The sequence below is a fragment of the Rhinatrema bivittatum genome, chromosome 4 (assembly GCF_901001135.1).
Source record: "Rhinatrema bivittatum chromosome 4, aRhiBiv1.1, whole genome shotgun sequence".
In the NCBI taxonomy this organism is placed as follows: domain Eukaryota; kingdom Metazoa; phylum Chordata; class Amphibia; order Gymnophiona; family Rhinatrematidae; genus Rhinatrema; species Rhinatrema bivittatum.
The window spans coordinates 426,335,140-426,351,939 of record NC_042618.1 but is presented as its reverse complement, the minus strand read 5'-3'; the positions used below and the strand labels follow the sequence as shown (position 1 = coordinate 426,351,939).

General features: G+C 44.1%; 1 protein-coding gene across 1 annotated transcript in view; it reads right to left on the bottom strand.

The window, feature by feature from the left end:
• The window catches only part of PLXND1 (plexin D1), a 166,005-nt gene that overhangs the window by 61,538 nt on the left and 87,667 nt on the right, over nt 1–16,800 (bottom strand). The window contains exons 19-23 of the mRNA XM_029601413.1: nt 8,282–8,434; nt 5,230–5,344; nt 3,496–3,603; nt 1,949–2,061; nt 229–336 (exon numbers count right to left, since the gene is read on the bottom strand). Of these exons, the coding sequence (XP_029457273.1) occupies nt 229–336; nt 1,949–2,061; nt 3,496–3,603; nt 5,230–5,344; nt 8,282–8,434 (597 nt within the window). The remainder of the gene's footprint in view (nt 1–228; nt 337–1,948; nt 2,062–3,495; nt 3,604–5,229; nt 5,345–8,281; nt 8,435–16,800) is intronic.

The following is a 16,800-nucleotide window of genomic DNA, read 5'->3' as shown; positions in this document are numbered from 1 at the left end:
ATGCTTGGGGATGGAATCAGAGAAGGCACCGAACAGAGCCATAAGAAAGGAAATCAGACTGTCTATGTATTAATGGCTCTGGTCTTATGGGAGAGTCATATTTAGTGCCCTTCTATAACTTAGGAGAGTAGTTGATTGCACTGATTCACTGGGTACCACTGATTTCCAAATCTCTCGGCTGTATGTGGCCATTTCACCATATTTTTCTCGTAGATCTGGGCTACTCACCTCCCAGTCTCCAAGAAGCAAGGGATGTGTTTCCGGCACTTGACACCCCACCTGGAAATTGACGGTCTGGGATAGTAGAATATACTTATCTTCATTCAGCGAGGAGCACTAGGGAAGAAAACAAGGATTGGAGTCAGGGCTTTGCAAGCAAACACTTCCAGGCTTACAGATGCAGAAAAACATCAGCAAATCATCACGGAATAAAGACCACCAGCCAGGAGCAGAAGAAATAAGATTCGTCAAATCTAGGACCTCTGACCCATTACTCCTGTTCGTGAATCAGAGGAATTTGAGAAGTAGGAGAGAGGGTGGGGGGCGTGAAAACGGCCTTCCCCTGTTTTAACAATAACAAGGCCCCACCTTTCTATAGCTTTGGCAGATTGACTGTGTGTTTCTGCTTAAAGGCAGAAAAATGTTTTGTCTGAAGGCTGATGAAACTCTGTGCTGACCCTAGCCAGGAATACTGGTGGGATATCTCTGATGGTGTTAGTTGATGTGTGATTATGTTTTTCTGAGGTCCATGTTCAGCCAGACAACTTGTCCCAGATATTCAACGGGATAAACATTCCACTGAATATTCTCATCGAAAGTTACCCGGCTACCTTTAGCCGGGTAACTTTAAAACTAACCGGTCAGCTTCTGAGTGTTCAGCACTGGGCAGAACATTTACACTAACGTACACTTCCAGGGCTGTTACCAGAGTAAGGCTGGAAGCATCCAGGATTGCAGTGTACTGCGATCTCGGGTTTCAAAGTCAGGCCACGATTCAGGTACTGGGCATTTGGGAAGGCTTCGAGGGAAGGGTGGCAGCTTGAGAGGGGTGTGAGGGTAATGAGGAGGCAATATACATATTTTTTTTGTAGTATTTAGCAGGGAGGGAGGGGGAAGGCTGGAGGACCGGCACCAGGATTTTGGATTAGATCTCAGCCAGCAGGGTTTGTTAAATCTGAGATGGGGGGGGGGGGGGGGGGGGAATCGGGCCGATGTTTTTTTTTCCTACAGGAATGCCACGTAACTGGATATCGTTTAAAGATATCCGACCACTCAAGGTCTAGTTTCCCAGTTAATTTAGCCAGTTATAGTTAAAAATCAGCTAAGTTCGTTGGATAACTTAACTCCTCCTCAAAATGCCCCCAGAATGCATCTTTTTCTATCCGGCTAGATTTTAAGCAGATAATTACTTATATCTGGCAAAACTTTAGCCGGTCGAGTGGCTCAATATTCCAAATCTTGCCATTTAGATGGATAATTTGTGAGTTAGTAGTCTAAATGGCTTTGAATACTGACCTCAATACTTTTATATGGTATTGTATGTTCTTACTGTGCCCTGCCCAGAATGAGAGAGAGAGAGCGAGCGATTTAGAAACTCTTCAAATAAATAAATAAAGAAAGAGAGAGAGAGATGGCAGTCCGGGCGCCTACTGACAGTGCTGTGGTACAGGAGTCTGACAGGGCCCTCTGTCTTCGCCAGTGCAAGAACAGGATGCAAACAAGCAGAAGACGGAATGGAAGTGTGAGGCTTAACCAAAGATAAAACAGCAATTGATGGGTTTTGCTATGGATGAATCCCCGTCCTGTCCACCCCCCCCCCCCCCCAATTGATTTGTCCATCTATCCCCTGACCGGAAGTGGATGACTAAATATTCAACAACTGAGGGCACTGACCCAGACGACAACTGACGGCACCAAACACGGAAGAGCATAAAGACGGCGCCATTACCTTTGGAAAGAACGTCCGTGTGACAAAATGTCTGTACTCCAGGAACGGGATCCCCTGACTGCGGTTCAGCTCTTTGGTCAGATCCGTCATGTCTGTCTGAAGCTCAGCAAAACCTAAGCCAAAGAGGGCACAGAGCATAAGAAAGGGAAGACGCCTGACGGGAGCTCCTGCACGAGCGCGGTGTCCCATGTAACTCTTCCCTGGCTCCTTTCGCCGTGACCTCCAATCATTTTTCCAGCGCCACCAGACACAGGAAGACACGGAGACCAAGAGAACAGCTTGAGCACGAGGGGAAAAAAAAAAAGGTCCGCCACTTCCTTCAGTTATAGTATATTTAGTACTTGTTTTACTTATTACTGAAATTTGACAGTCTGTAATTCCCCACGGCACCAAGGTGGATTACAATCTGATTTTCAGAAGACTGGGGCAGCCCAGGCGCAGAGTCAGGTCCTGTTTGACAGAAGTGGAAGGTGCGGGGCCAGGGCTTGTCCTGGCGACACCAGGGCCGGTCAGGTTTTCAGGATACGCACAAAGAATACGCAGGAGATAAAAAAATGTGCATGTGCTGGAGACACAGGATCATCGTTAGAGCTATTTTTTTTTTTTTGGCATCATTTATCTTCTTGGTCTTTAGAACACAATTCCTATTGCCATTTCATTATAACCATTTATCCTGTGTTTTCTCAAATGCTGGGCAGGGCTGGAAACTTCAAGGAAATCTGTGGTGTGTCAACAGCTCAATATGGAACACTCTCCCGCCCTCCCCGAGGCAAATACTAAACCGATGTCCCACCAAGGTCTTAGGGAGAACTATGGTGCCCACAGAGACTTTTTATTCTATGAAGCATTAAACAAATGTCCCATAATTACATGGACATCAAAGGATCTAATGAACTTCCCACAAGGGTAGGAATGATAAGCTCTGTGCCAGCAAACTGCAGAGCGGGGCTGCACAAACTCAGTCGAGCTTTCAGGATTTCCACAGTGAATATGCAAGAGATCTATTTGTCTACACTGTCTCCATTGCATGCCAATAGACCTCATGCAGGTTCATTGTGAAAATCATGAAACCTGACTGGGTTACGGCCCCCGAGGACCGAGTTAGGGCAGACCTGCTGTAGAGTGTGCAGTCCAGTCAGAAGAAATTAAATGGCAAGAGCTTCAAGAAATGCTCACTGTCAATGTAGCTTTCCCAAACATGTAGGTGGTAGACTTTTTAAAGAAGTTATTGTTGTGCGGCCTGGTGTCACACAATAATAACTGCTAAAATAAACTGAAAGAAATGTTTTTAATAAGCTGATAAATAAAAAGTAAATGCTTTTCAGCTCTTTGATGTCTCCTGGGAGCCACCAACAGCAACTCCTGCGGCATCCAGTGATTCGAGGCGATCTCCAATTCATGTACCGACTAGGCCTAACTCTGTTAAGCATCGGCAAATTCTTGAATGCTGCTGCTCTGTAGGCACAGAGGCCCTAGAGTGTGTCATGAAGGTCTCTTTTCTCTCTGACTACCTTTCACAGTGTTCTCATTCTACACTTAAGAGTTACCTTTACGGATTTCTTCACGGATCTGGGATTCCATTTCTTCCATCTGCACCAGGGTTTTCTGCCAGTAACGTTCAGCTCTGCGACTCTTAGTGCAAAACACAAACAGAGCTGGACAAGGAAAAAGAGATAAAACAATAGACCAAACACTGCTAAATGAGCCTGCTGCCAAGCCTTTCAACTTAATAAAAGTTCTCTAGATCATCAAACCTGCTGAGTCATTAAAGAGAGAAAGGCTCCAGCCCTTCTGACCTGCTGAATTACTGGAGAGAGGGTTGTCCCAGGCCTATCTCTTTGATCCTGCTGATTCACTAATGAGAGGGAGTCCCAGATTTTCCAAACTGTAATATAGGGGATTCCAACCCTCCCAGCCAGTTCGGAACTAATGAAACACAGAAACATAGAAGTGACGGCAGAAAAGGACCAATTGGGCCATCTGGTTTGCCCAGCAGGCTTATGGTAGTATCTGCCACACCGTGCAGGTTAGTCCCCCATACGTTTCCACATGCTGAGTCACTGGTAAGAGTCTCAGACCTTCCAAGCTGTGGAGAAACCAGATCTTGTAACCTGACAAGTCACTAAGAGTAATTTAGTGATTTGTCACCGACAAAAGGGGAATCTTTAATGAGAAGGCCATTTCAAATCTGCCAGTCCTTCAGTGAGAATGCAGTTTAGAAGGAATGTATCTATCACATAGATGTCACTGGAATGCCTGCCAGTGCAGAGCAGTGGGATTTTTTTTAATAGCATGCGCAAAATGTTTCCAGCTCAAAAAATAAACCTTAGACCCACAATACACATCCAATTCTCCCATTTCTGGTCAAGTTTGATTTTTACACAATAAGTGCGATTAATCAGAGATATAAGATTCAATTTTTAGGACTCAACGCTGCATTTTTAGTGTCTGCATCTACACTGCATTTGTACGGACACAAATTCTCAATATGTACAAATAACTCATTTTCTGAACCTCCTCTGTTGGTGGAGCTGAGAATCGTCACACGTGGAAGCAATAAAAACAGAGATTTCCTCATGTCCTCAAATTAGGTGAATCACAGTAAACAAGGGACGTTAATAGCAATAGACAGTGCTAGGACATATACAGAAGTCCACTGAAAATAAATACATATTTCAATGTTGATTATTTTGTTGTCTTGCTTTTATCTGTTTTATTGTGTAAACCACTTTGGAGCCTTGCAGGAGATGCAGTCATGCATCTCCTGCAACACTCATCTTTGCTAATGCATCTGACTCTTGCCCTGAAGCACCCCTTCCTGTTTCAGTACTGAGACCCTCACCCCCAGACACAGCTCTGCCAGTGCACCTGACCTCACTCCTGCCCTGCAATGCCCCTGGTAGTCCAGAGCTAAGCCACGCATTCAATTCTGCATTTCAATACAGACTGCAGAAATATTTCTATCTTTTCCATTAAAACTGGGTCCACAATTTTAACTCATTAACTCATCTCCTTTTGGGATCTATGATGGAATTTGAATCCATGACCCCCAGAGGTGAAAGGTCAGTACACTATCTAGTGCTACACCTTGACCTTTTCCTCTTTGCTATGGAGTTTTGCATAAAATATGGGGCCTGGGTGATTTAGTGTTAATATGAATATTCTTTTATGTACCTCACCAAGAACTTCAGATCAGTGGGTTAGAATGATTTTAAAATAAATAAATAAATACATACAAATGTAAAATACTCCAGTATTTGGGGAATGGTGCCATGCCTTACCAACAACAGAAAGCAGTAACAAGATGCTACATATAACTATGGAGACAATAATAGCTGTCTCACTCCCTCCCAGGTGCAGCATTGCAATGGTTTGGTTGTATTTTCCAACTTGGATCTAAGGAAAAATGAGAAAAGGAAGTTTAACAGTAAGGAAGCAGTAAGGAAAGGTACAAGGCACACAGCAAAATCCCAGATTTCTCTGCCTCCAACACAGTGTGTTCTAGTTCATGCTATTTAATCAATATCTAAAACTGAAGTAATTCATGTATTTGGGTTTATTGACGCATGACATGAGCAATTTACTTTAATCACTTGGAAGAGTAAGGAGTTCATTTTAGGGTTTTCCTAGCATGCACAAGATTACAGCATACGTAGAAAAGGGTTTTCACTGTACATGCTTAATAAAGAGGAAAATCTCTGCAATAATGTGATCAGACATGGGGTTTTCAACTACACATAGCCAACTGGAGCTATTATTGTTACTGTTATAATCCAAGGTCATCAGGGGCTTTGGGCCTCATCATGGAGGTTTAGCCCTCTATTCCAATGCATTGTGATTCTTGCCAGTTGGACCATTTGATAGCCAAGTGCCCAGTGTAGAGGTTAGACAGCTAGGACTGTGTAAAATCTCATGAGAACATGAAACTAGCTGCTTTCACAGGGTACCAGTGATGGCGAAATGTTGAGCTGAGATACAGAGAACCAGTATAAGAATCAAAACTTTACAGCACCATGTCAATGAGCTGACAAAAGTGTGGTTCTACCAAGGTTCAAAATGACTGAGAAAAAAAGAACAAATCTAGTCAAGCCTATCATCAAAAGAGAGAGGAATGGAAGACTAAGAGTAGACAAGGCAGGGGTGGCCAACTCTGGTCGCGAGAGCCACAAACATGCCTGAATTTCACGATATCCATAATGAGTATGCATGAGATAGATTTGCATGCACTGCCTCCAAGTGTATGCAGCTCTATCTCATTCATATTCAGTATAGATATCTTGAAAAGCTGGCCTGTTTGTGGCTCTTCAGGATTGGAGTTGACAACTCCTGAGATAAGGGATGCTGTCACGTAATTCAGTTACAGGCCGCTTGCCTTGCTGTAGATCTGACCTCCTGCAACTAAATTCTGAGGAACTTATGCAATAGCAGACAGATGGAGAGATCGCAAGGAAACATCTGTGTAATCATATGCTCTGTTGCACAGGAAGAGCGATGCTGGGTCAAACCAAGGGTTCATCGAGTCCTGAATCCTGAATACAACAGTGGCCAGTCCAGATTTCTAGGATATACCGGCAGATCTCAAAGAGTAGATCCATTTCTTGTTGTTCGCTCCCGGGGTTAAGTGGTGGCTTCCCCAAATCTACCTGGCTAATAATTGTTTATGGACTTTTCCTCTGGGAACTTGTCCACACCCCTTTTAAACTCCACTTCGCTAGATGCCTTGACCATATCCTCCAGCTATAAATTCTATAGATTAATTGTGAGTTAGTTTCAAGGAGTGCTCCCTAGCCATCATACTATATGAAAGAGTAAATAATTATTCCCTATTTACTTGTTCCACCCCACTTATGATCTTTTAAACCTCTATCATATCCCCCTTCTTCAAGCTGAAGAGCCATAACCTATTTCTCCTTTCTTCATAAGGGAGCTGTTCCATCCCCATTCCTATTGACAACCAATTCTCCAAATGAATGGAAGCAGCTATCGTGGGCAAGAGGACCACAACGAAGGATAAGCCTCTCTAGTGAGCAGCTTAAGAGATATCCAAACTAACACTACACCCTGCATCAACTAAACACACTGACCCCAGCCCTTGATTTGCCCCACTACATATAAGGATTTGTAGTTCTGACTTTCCCATTGATTTCATTATGAAAATCAGAATTAAAATCCCAAGTACCCAACCGGACAAAACCAGGACTGAATCAGCCTTAGCACGAGGTGGCAGTTCTAAAAATAACCCCAAACAAAACAAAATTAGCCATTGCTAAGGCAGTAAGGATAAGAAGCTTAGAGGAGGTTTCACTTCTTGAAACTCTTTTTCCTACTCCCCACTCCTCAGATCACGAGCAAAATGCTCCTGACCCATATGCATCACTTGTAATCACTGGATGCCTGTCATGTACTCTCTCACCCTCTTCCTCTTTCACCAGCTTTCCCAGGTTTCATGCACAGTGCAGAATCTGGGGTCTTTCTTAGGGATGTGAATTGGGCTTCGGACGATTGAAAATATCGTCGATATTTTCAAAATCGTCAGAAATCGGGGGCTCCCCCGAAAGATAGAAAAACCCCATGATATTGATCGTGGGGGTTCTCTTATCGTTTTGGGGGAGGGCGGGAAAAACGGCACACAAAAATAACCCCTAAACCCACCCCGACCCTTTAAAACTAATCCCTTTGCTTCCCCCACCCTCCCGACCCCCCAAAAAACATTTTACAGGTACCTAGTGGTCCAGTGGGGGTTCAGGGAGCGATCTCCCACTCTCGGACCGTCGGCTGCCACTAATCAAAATGGTGCCGATAGCCTTTGCCCTTTCCATGTGACAGGGTATCCGTGCCATTGGCTGGCCCCTGTCACATGGAGGGAGCCCTGGATGGCCGGTGCCAATGGCACGGATACCCTGTCACATGGTAAGGGCAAAGGCCATCGGCGCCATTTTGATTAGTGGCAGCCGACGGCCCGAGAGCGGGAGATCGCTCCCGGGACCCCCACTGGCCACCAGGTACCTTAAAACGTTTTTTGGGGGGGGGGGTCGGGAGGGTGGGGGAAGCAAAGGGATTAGTTTTAAAGGGTTGGGGTGGGTTTTTTGTTTATCGGCTCGGGCGCAGCCGATAAATAAAACCGCGATCGGGCCCGATGAAAAAACCCCCACATGTGAATCAGAACCGGAATCCGAACCGATTCCAGTTCCGATTCACATCTCTAGCCTTTCTGTCCTTGTATCACAACAGAATGGTACAGGACAGTTTTCCAGCATTCGGTGGCATTAGCAAGAGGTAAGGCACTGTCCCTGTCAGTAATGTCACAGCAAGGCATCGCGCCATGTCACTTACCGTCACAGGTAATGTTCTCTCAGATGTGCTCAGTGACTCGTTGATTGTGCAGTGGATCACTTTGTCGATCACAATAAAATTCATTTCACAGGAACGCAGGCCAATTTTAATCTGGTATTCTTCCAGCTTCAGTCCCAGGATGTCAGGCTCTTTCTAATGACAGTAACAACACATTTGAAATTTGGAGTTAATTTGACAATAAACGTCTTTCCATAACTGTAGTAAACTGATCCTGATGTTACTCAGCTGGAGTGTGACTGCCATGTAATGAGAGGGTCACTGAGAGATGAGGGGGTTACTGAGAGAGTGACTGCTTTATAATTCAATCTTGCCACTGTTACTACCTAAACAGCAGTGGCAAGGCCGCATCAGGCTTCCAAGAATAACCTTGCATGGAGCAGCGGGTACAGCTCTAACAGTGGTGTGACTGCTTGGGCTTCCAAGGACAATGAAGGGACCATGGTTAAAAACCAAAGAGCATGGGGAGGCTGTATATTTTGGATGATGGCTTCACTGGCTTTGGTGGTTGTAAGGATTGTTGGCAAGCTGGTTAATAAGATGTAGAGGGGGACCTGGATGTTGAATTTACTGTTAGTCTTGCAAGAATCGCAGAGGAAACAAGTGACAAGGCCCGAAGTGGCCACCAGAGGAGGCGGTGGAGTCCAGCACTTTAGCAAATTCTGGGCATGCTTGGGACTGATATGGAAGGAAAGGGGCTGAAAGTTCAGGTAAAAAAAGCGAGGAATGGGGAACTGGTGTTGGGTTGAGTATGGGAATTTATTAACCGGAGAAGTGCAACTGGGCAGACCGAATGGGCCAATTTGGTCTTTATCCTCCATTTCTTGCATTGCCCCCATGGCATTGGAATAAAATTTCCAAAGAGGTGTGTGTGTGTGTCTGGCAGCTATTTGGCTTTCAGGAAGGTCATTCAGGCCAAAAAGAAATGGCTTTTTGAAGTAGCATTAAAATAGTCTGTTTATAAGTCAAATGTCTCTCAACTTTATGGTTATTTTCATTTTATAGAACTTTCTGTTACCCTCCTTTTATTCTGTTAGCTTGGTCCACTTATAATTATTCATCTTTATTTATGAAGTATTTGTATGCTAGTTTTTAATTTGTATTTATTTCTACATGATTGTTTTTACATTTTTGCTGTTTTGCTATTTTTTCAGAAGATTTTTATGTATTCATTGTTTGGTAATGTTTCTTTTAACCTTTTTATTTATAGTAATTTCAAATTATACAACCAAGACAATACTTGTTAAAGAATAATGCTATAGAAGATAGTGGTAAGAAAAGAAAACAGTAGTCTAGGGGCTGATATTCAGCAAAGGAGTGGCTAGTTAAGATAGCCTGATAACTTATCTGGCTAAATCTGCTCCTCCCCAAAACACCCTGACTTAAATTCTAGATGGATAGCTCATTATAAAGCATTTAATATCAATACCATTTTGAATATTAGCCTCCTAGTAAAATAATAAATGCAATGCATAACTTCAGTCCCCAGAATGGAGGAGGAACGTTATTAAGCCAAGTAAAATATATCAAACTAACAGAAAAGGAATAGCACTAAACATAGCCGAAGACCTAATCTTCCAAATGTATGAAATCTAAGAGTTAATTTACAAGAGAAGCCACTGTTGGCAAATAAGGCATTGAGAATTGAGCTGAAACTTGTCTTTCACTAATAAACTAATCAAATTAAGCTGGATCAGAGAATGCATACCTAATGCCAGCAATATCCAACGAGGACTGAGCAGGCACATCATTCCCATTGACTTTTTATAAGCCGGCATAATATACTCTCAATATAGGTAGAAATCATTTTTTTGGCACTCTCAAAACCTCAGCTAAATATTTCTTGAACATATCCACTGGGGAAATCAATGTCCACATAGCAAAATTAATAAGCCTGAGGTTCTTATGCTCTACTTGGTTTTGAGTGTAACTATTACAACCCTTAATAGAAGGCTTGGGGGTAATTGGCATGGAGTGGCAATTACTACCCTTAACAGAAGGCTTTCGGATGACCTGCATGGAGCGGCAGCTATTACCCTTAACAGAAGGCTTTGGGATGACCTGCATGGAGCGGCAGTTACTACCCTTAACAGAAGGCTTTGGATGACCTGCATGGAGCGGCAGTTACTACCCTTAACAGAAGGCTTTGGGATGACCTGCATGGAGCGGCAGTTACTACCCTTAACAGAAGGCTTTGGGATGACCTGCATGGAGCGGCAGTTACTACCCTTAACAGAAGGCTTTGGGATGACCTGCATGAGCGGCGTTACTACCCTAAGGCTGGATGACCTGCATGGAGCGCAGTTACTACCCTTAACAGAAGGCTTTGGGATGACCTGCATGGAGCGGCAGTTACTACCCTTAACAGAAGGCTTTGGGATGACCTGCATGGAGCGGCAGTTACTACCCTAATATAATGGGGGGACCTGGACAGAGCAGCAGTTGCTACCCTTGACAGAGGGCTTGGGGGTGGTCTGCATGGAGCAGCGGTTGCCCCATGTACAGCTTGCTGGGCAGACTGGATGGACCATTTGTTCTTCTTCTACTGACTGTTTCTATGTTACTATGGATGATGTCTCTTGACCAAAGAAGTTCCCAAGTCCTGTGTAGCTGACACTTTCACCTCTAATTTGTCTACCTTGTGCTGAATCATGGAAATGTCTTTTTTCATACATATTGACATCTGTAGCCAATGCTTGGTACTGGGGAAAAAACTGGGCCATCTGTGCAAGATAATATAACAATTACTCCCAAATCCCTTCTAGGCTAATCATTTCAGGTCAAGAAAGTAAAACCGCCAAATTTTTTGTATACCCCAGGACTGCCTCCAGCATGTTTTTATGCCACTGTGTTTTAGGCTCCATAATTGAAAGAAAACAAATATTTTTGGTGCACAAATTGAAGCTTTGTATTAAATGCAGACAATATTTTTACATTTTCCCTATTTATTTGAAAGTTTTGGTGGTACAGTCTGTGACAACACTAGTTTCTTTACCATTAGTATCATATGATTTAAAATAAAGGAAATTATTGTAGATCTTTGGGTTTTGATAGTAAATGTTTTAAAGTTAACATAAAATTAGAGAAAATAACCAACACAATCTTTAAAAACAAAAATGAAAACATTTATTGTGCATGTAAAGTAGTAAAAAAACTGCACCCTAGAACTGCCACTGGCACATTTTTATGCTGATATATTTTAGACTGCCAGTGAAAGAAAACACTTTTTTTGGTGAACGAACTGATGCTCTGTTAGACACAAGTGTCAGAGTGCAGAGAGAAGTCAAAGCACCTCAAACGATGAATCAGGATGAGTGGAAAATGAGAAAATTCACCTGCATGAATGTGCTACCGGCGGTCTAGGGTATATGACATGTGGAGCAAAAACTGAAGAGGATGGGGGAAAATTTTGATGAAAAGTCACAGAATTTCAAACTGCTGCAATCATGTGCACAGATTATGCAAGCCTTTAAAATCTTCACCAGCATGAAAGTGTGCCAGTGATGGTTTTAAAGGTCTAAACACTGGCTGTAAAGTTTGTTGCCTCACCAGACCATTGTTTTGTAATTTGTTGTATCTTGCCTTGGGCTTTTATTAGGAAAGGCACGTGCTAACTACCAATGGAGTTGCATTGTACTGTATTGTTGTTATTGTTATGATTTGTACCACACACGCCAGAAGTAGGCAGCGCCATACAGATAGGGTCGGCGTATCCACTAGGCGAACTAGGCAGTCGTCTAGGGCACCAACCATTAGGTGGCGGCAAAGAGCAGCCATATGGAGCCACGGCCCAGAGGGTAAGAGACTCAGCGGGCCATAAGCAGAGCCCATCCTGCTCATGGCCGAGAGAACAAGCAACTCAGCGGACTGCGAGTAGAGCCCATCCCACTCACAGCTAACTGGAGCAGAGACTTGGTGAGCCGCAAGTGGAACTCATTCTGCTGACGGTCAAAGATTTGTGCCAGCAGAGCCACAGATGGAGCCCATCCCATCCATGGCAGAAGAGAGAGAGAGAGAGGCCTGGGAATGGCAAACAACAGAAGAGATAGACCGGGGAGAACTGGGGGCAGAACCCATACACCTGCAGAAGGAAGAAGGAGAGACCAAGACTGCCTGTGAGCCAGAGAGAGATTGGAAGGATGTGTGTGTGAGAGGCGGGCTTGTGAGGTGTTTTTAAACTCTTTTAACTCTTAAGAAGCCTTTGCAATTGATAGTTTGTTCAGTGTCATTTTCTCTCATATAAAAAGAGTTAAAAGAGTTTAAAAACAGAGGGCACCTTTGTTTGTGTGTGTGTGTGTGTGTGAGACAAAGAGAGGGAGCCTGTGTGAGGGAGTGAGAGTGCATGTGTGTGTGTGTTAGAAAGGGTGTCTGTGTAAGGGTGTGTGTGCCAGAGAGTCAGGGAGCTTGTGTGAAGGGGTGTGTGTGTATGCAAGAGACAGAGAGTGTCTGTATGAGAGAGAGACAGAGGGAAGGTGTGTGTGTGAGAGAGAGAGATGGAGCCTCTATGAGGGAATATATATGTGAGAGAGAGAGAGAGCGAGCCTGTATGAGGGTACGTGTGTGACTGTGAATGAGACAAGGGACCCATGTGTGTGTGTGAGAGGCGGGCCTGCCTGAGTGAATGAGGGCTTGTGTTTGTGAAGGAGAGAGGCTGTGAGAGAGAGCATATGTTTGTGTGTGTGTGTCTGGTAGTGTGTGCATGTGTGGGAGAGTCTGTGTGTGTGTGTGAGAGAACACAAATGTGTATAATTATGTGTGTGATTATGAGAAAGAAAGGAGAAAGTATGTGCATAACAACCCCTGCTCCCCACCTCATCAGCTAATCCATGACAATCTTAGGGCATCTAGAAATCAAAAGTTCCCAGGTATGGTGAGTGGTTCATTTTATAATCTTGTTAGTTTTAATCAGTGGATGTTAATATTTGATGTGTGCACGGTTTTTTCAATTTTTGTTTTGAAGTTGGAACATTTTATTTTTATGAGTTTTTAATTATTGGATGACATTCTATTTGTCTGCTATTTTGAAATAGTCCTTTTACTACTATTATTGATGTTTTATATTTCTTCATTTTATTGTTTGATATTTTATGAAGAATGGCAGTGTTTCTGTTTTCCCATTGTTGTGCTGCATCCAGAGTCTAGTGTCATGGTTTCCAGTTCTGTTTTTGTCTGCACATTTTTTACCTTATGGTCTCTTTATTCTGTATTTGGTAAGGTTTTGTCTGTGTTCTGCATGTGTGTTCAAACTTGAGGTATTCTGCTAGCGTGTAGGTTCTGTGTACGGTTCTATAGCAGCTGGGCTTATTCTGTTTTCTGCTAGGAGATGTATTGGTGTTTTAGGGCCTGGGGTAATAGTTACAGTGTTACCTTTTCATAGGTAGGGTTGTTACGATATGAGTACTGTTATTTAGTGCTGTTTTGGTATGGGAGGTTTGCTATAGTGTAATTGTAATTCACTTCACTTATGGCTTTGAGTGCGAAGCCTACACCCAACACGCATTACAACAGGTCTAATACCATATGGGTTCCAATTGGTTTTTTGGTTTTTTTTTTTTGCTTTTTAGCAGGATTTTCTGGTTGACATACAATATGTCTATTTGATCTAATACTTCCAAGCCACCCCTAATCTCCATCTACACTATGGTCGACCTTATCTCCTATCGTTTACTTGTGTAAATTAATAACCTGTCCTTTCTCTTCCTCTAAGCCAAGTTCTTATCACCTTGTTATATGTAACTGCCTTTTCAGCACCATTGTTATTGTTATGTTTACTTTGCACCCCTGTTTTATGTGAACCAGCATGATGTGACTGCTGTCTCGAATGCCGGTATATAAAAAAATCTAAATAAATAAATAAATAAATATGTATATTATATTTACATGCACTGCTGTAAGTGATACTTTTATCTCAGAAACCTATACCTGAATGTCCCTTTTCAGGTAAAATCTATTATTTTAAATGCATAATTTTTACATGGGAGGGAAGGTCGAGGCTGGGGCGAGGGCCAGGGCTGGTGTGGGTGGTGGCGGGCAAGGCGGAAAGTTCGCCTAATACCCTAGCACCAACCCTGCATACGGAGACATTAGGAATGCAATTTGCAAAGCCGTTTCACCAGTGGCCATGGGCTCTTTCATTATTCCCTACCCTGTATGCGGGCAGAAGGGCACGCCTGCTTCCACGCTACGCCGACTCACACCTGCTCTACGGTGGTGTTGTTCCTGGGGAAAGGGTTAGGGCAGAGATTTTGTATTTTTATTGGGGAAAAAAAAGTATCTGCAGAAAAATCAGGTTGCAAGTCTGTGCGGGGGCTTTTTACTTACAAGTGCCCCCTGCTTTCACTTTGGGTAAAAGGAAGCCATGGACTTTGCAGCTCTGCAGGCAGTCCAGAAATTGCACCCCCCCCCAATAATGGGCGGTCCCTACTCCTGGGAGCTTACAGAACGCACAATGGAAAACAGACGGGAGGCTTTGCATTAAGAGAACAAGGCCATGAGATGGGGGGGGGGGGGGGGGGGAGGGGCAGGTAATTGAGAACTACAGCAGGAACTCTATTTTATCTCAGCACGGAAGCAGAACCCTGTGACCCTGACCTAAGGCTGGAAACGCACTGTCCCTGGGGGACCCTCGCAACCTTCCTGTTTCTTTCACTTTACATTCCATAGGAAAGTCCCTCTCCTGTTTTTTATTCTCTTTCCGTGTCCAAGGGCTACAGAACAGTCATCTCCAGCACAATAGCTAGAAATCTACGGGCAATAAAAGCAAAATTCCCTATAATGTGCCTTGGAAGAGACTCTGTGGGAAAATGAGACGTGGGAGTGGCAGTAGGAACCTTGAACTGCTCGGGCCTGTGGCAGCGCTAGAACTGGGTGCCCTGACCTGATCCTGGCCCTCAGCCTGGATTCCTCTGCCAGAGCAATTGCTCCTGAGAGAATTGCTAAATGAAGGCCAATGTAGTAAGGTGCACTCGGCAGAGGGCAGAGTTTTAACCACAGTTGTGTGCACATTTTTTTCTGTGCAAACTTTACTCCCAATGCAGCAGTGCGTGGGTACAATTGTACATGTTGGTTAGTGCCCTCACGTGCAGAGAGAGGTCTGTAGTAGAGATGTGAATCGTGTGATCGATCGTCTTAACGATCGATTTTGGCTGGGGGGGGGGGAGAGAATCTGATCGTCGTGGTTTTGTTTTTTTAAAAATCGTTTAAATCGTAAATCGGGGGAGGGCGGGAAAACCGGCACACTAAAATAACCCTAAAACCCACCCCGACCCTTTAAAATAAATCCCCACCCTCCCGAACCCCCCCAAAATGTTTTAAATTACCTGGGGTCCAGTGGGGGGGGTCCCGGTGTGATCTTCCACTCTCGGGCCACGGCTGCGTTAATAGAAATGGCGCCGGCGCTACCTTTGCCCTGTCATAGCAATACGGCCCGAGTATTGCAAAATGGCGCCGGCCGTATGGCCGTATTGCAAAATGGCGCCGGCCATATGGCTGTATGGCCGGCGCCATTTTGCAATACGGCAATATGACCCGAGTGCAGGAGGTCGCTCCCGGACCCCCGCTGGACTTTTGGCAAGTCTTGTGGGGGTCAGAAGGCCCCCCCAAGCTGGCCAAAAGTCCCTGGGGGTCCAGCGGGGGTCCGGGAGCGATCTCCTGCGCTCGTGACATCGGGGGACAGCCGTGGCCCGAGAGTGGAAGATCACACCGGGACTCCCCCACTGGACCCCAGGTAATTTAAAACATTTTGGGGGGGTTCGGGAGGGTGGGGGATTTATTTTAAAGGGTCGGGGTGGGTTTTAGGGTTGTTTTAGTGTGCCGGTTTTCCCGCCCTCCCCCTTCCCCTCCCCCTCCCCCGATTTACGATTTTTGACGATAAATCGGGGGAATTCCTATTGTATCGTGCCTCTAACGATTTTTGATGATTTAAAATATATCGGACAATTTTTTAAATCGTCAAAAAACGATTCACATCCCTAGTCTGTAGGCTTGGGAATGAAGTTCCTGGGGCCACTGCCAGTCTATGCAGCTGAACCTGGAGTTGTCGGTGAGGAAGGTCCTGTGCTCAGGATTTCCACACAGAAAACACGGTTTGTGCACAAATCATGTTCTTCGGGCATAAAATCTGAGTTAAGTATGACCAGAAATGTTTTCTGTTTATAAAACAGGGTTTGTGCACGTTGTTGTGCGTAGAATATGATTTATTTGCACAAAAGTTGTGTGCACAAAACATGAATTAGGAGCACAACATTTTTTGTACTCTTAAGTTTATTTTATGTGCGGAAAACATGGTTTATGTGCACAAATCATGTTAAGCACACTATGCATGTTTTTATGCACATATTTGGGTCAGTGAATTTATTTTAAAGCTCCATTGCATTAGCATACGATTAGCTTACTGCATTAGGAGTTAAATCTTCTTTGCCCGTGCAATAAGAAACTGTGTGCTGAATTTCAGTGCACAGTCTTAACACACAGCTTATTACATCGGCCTCTGTGGGAGATGT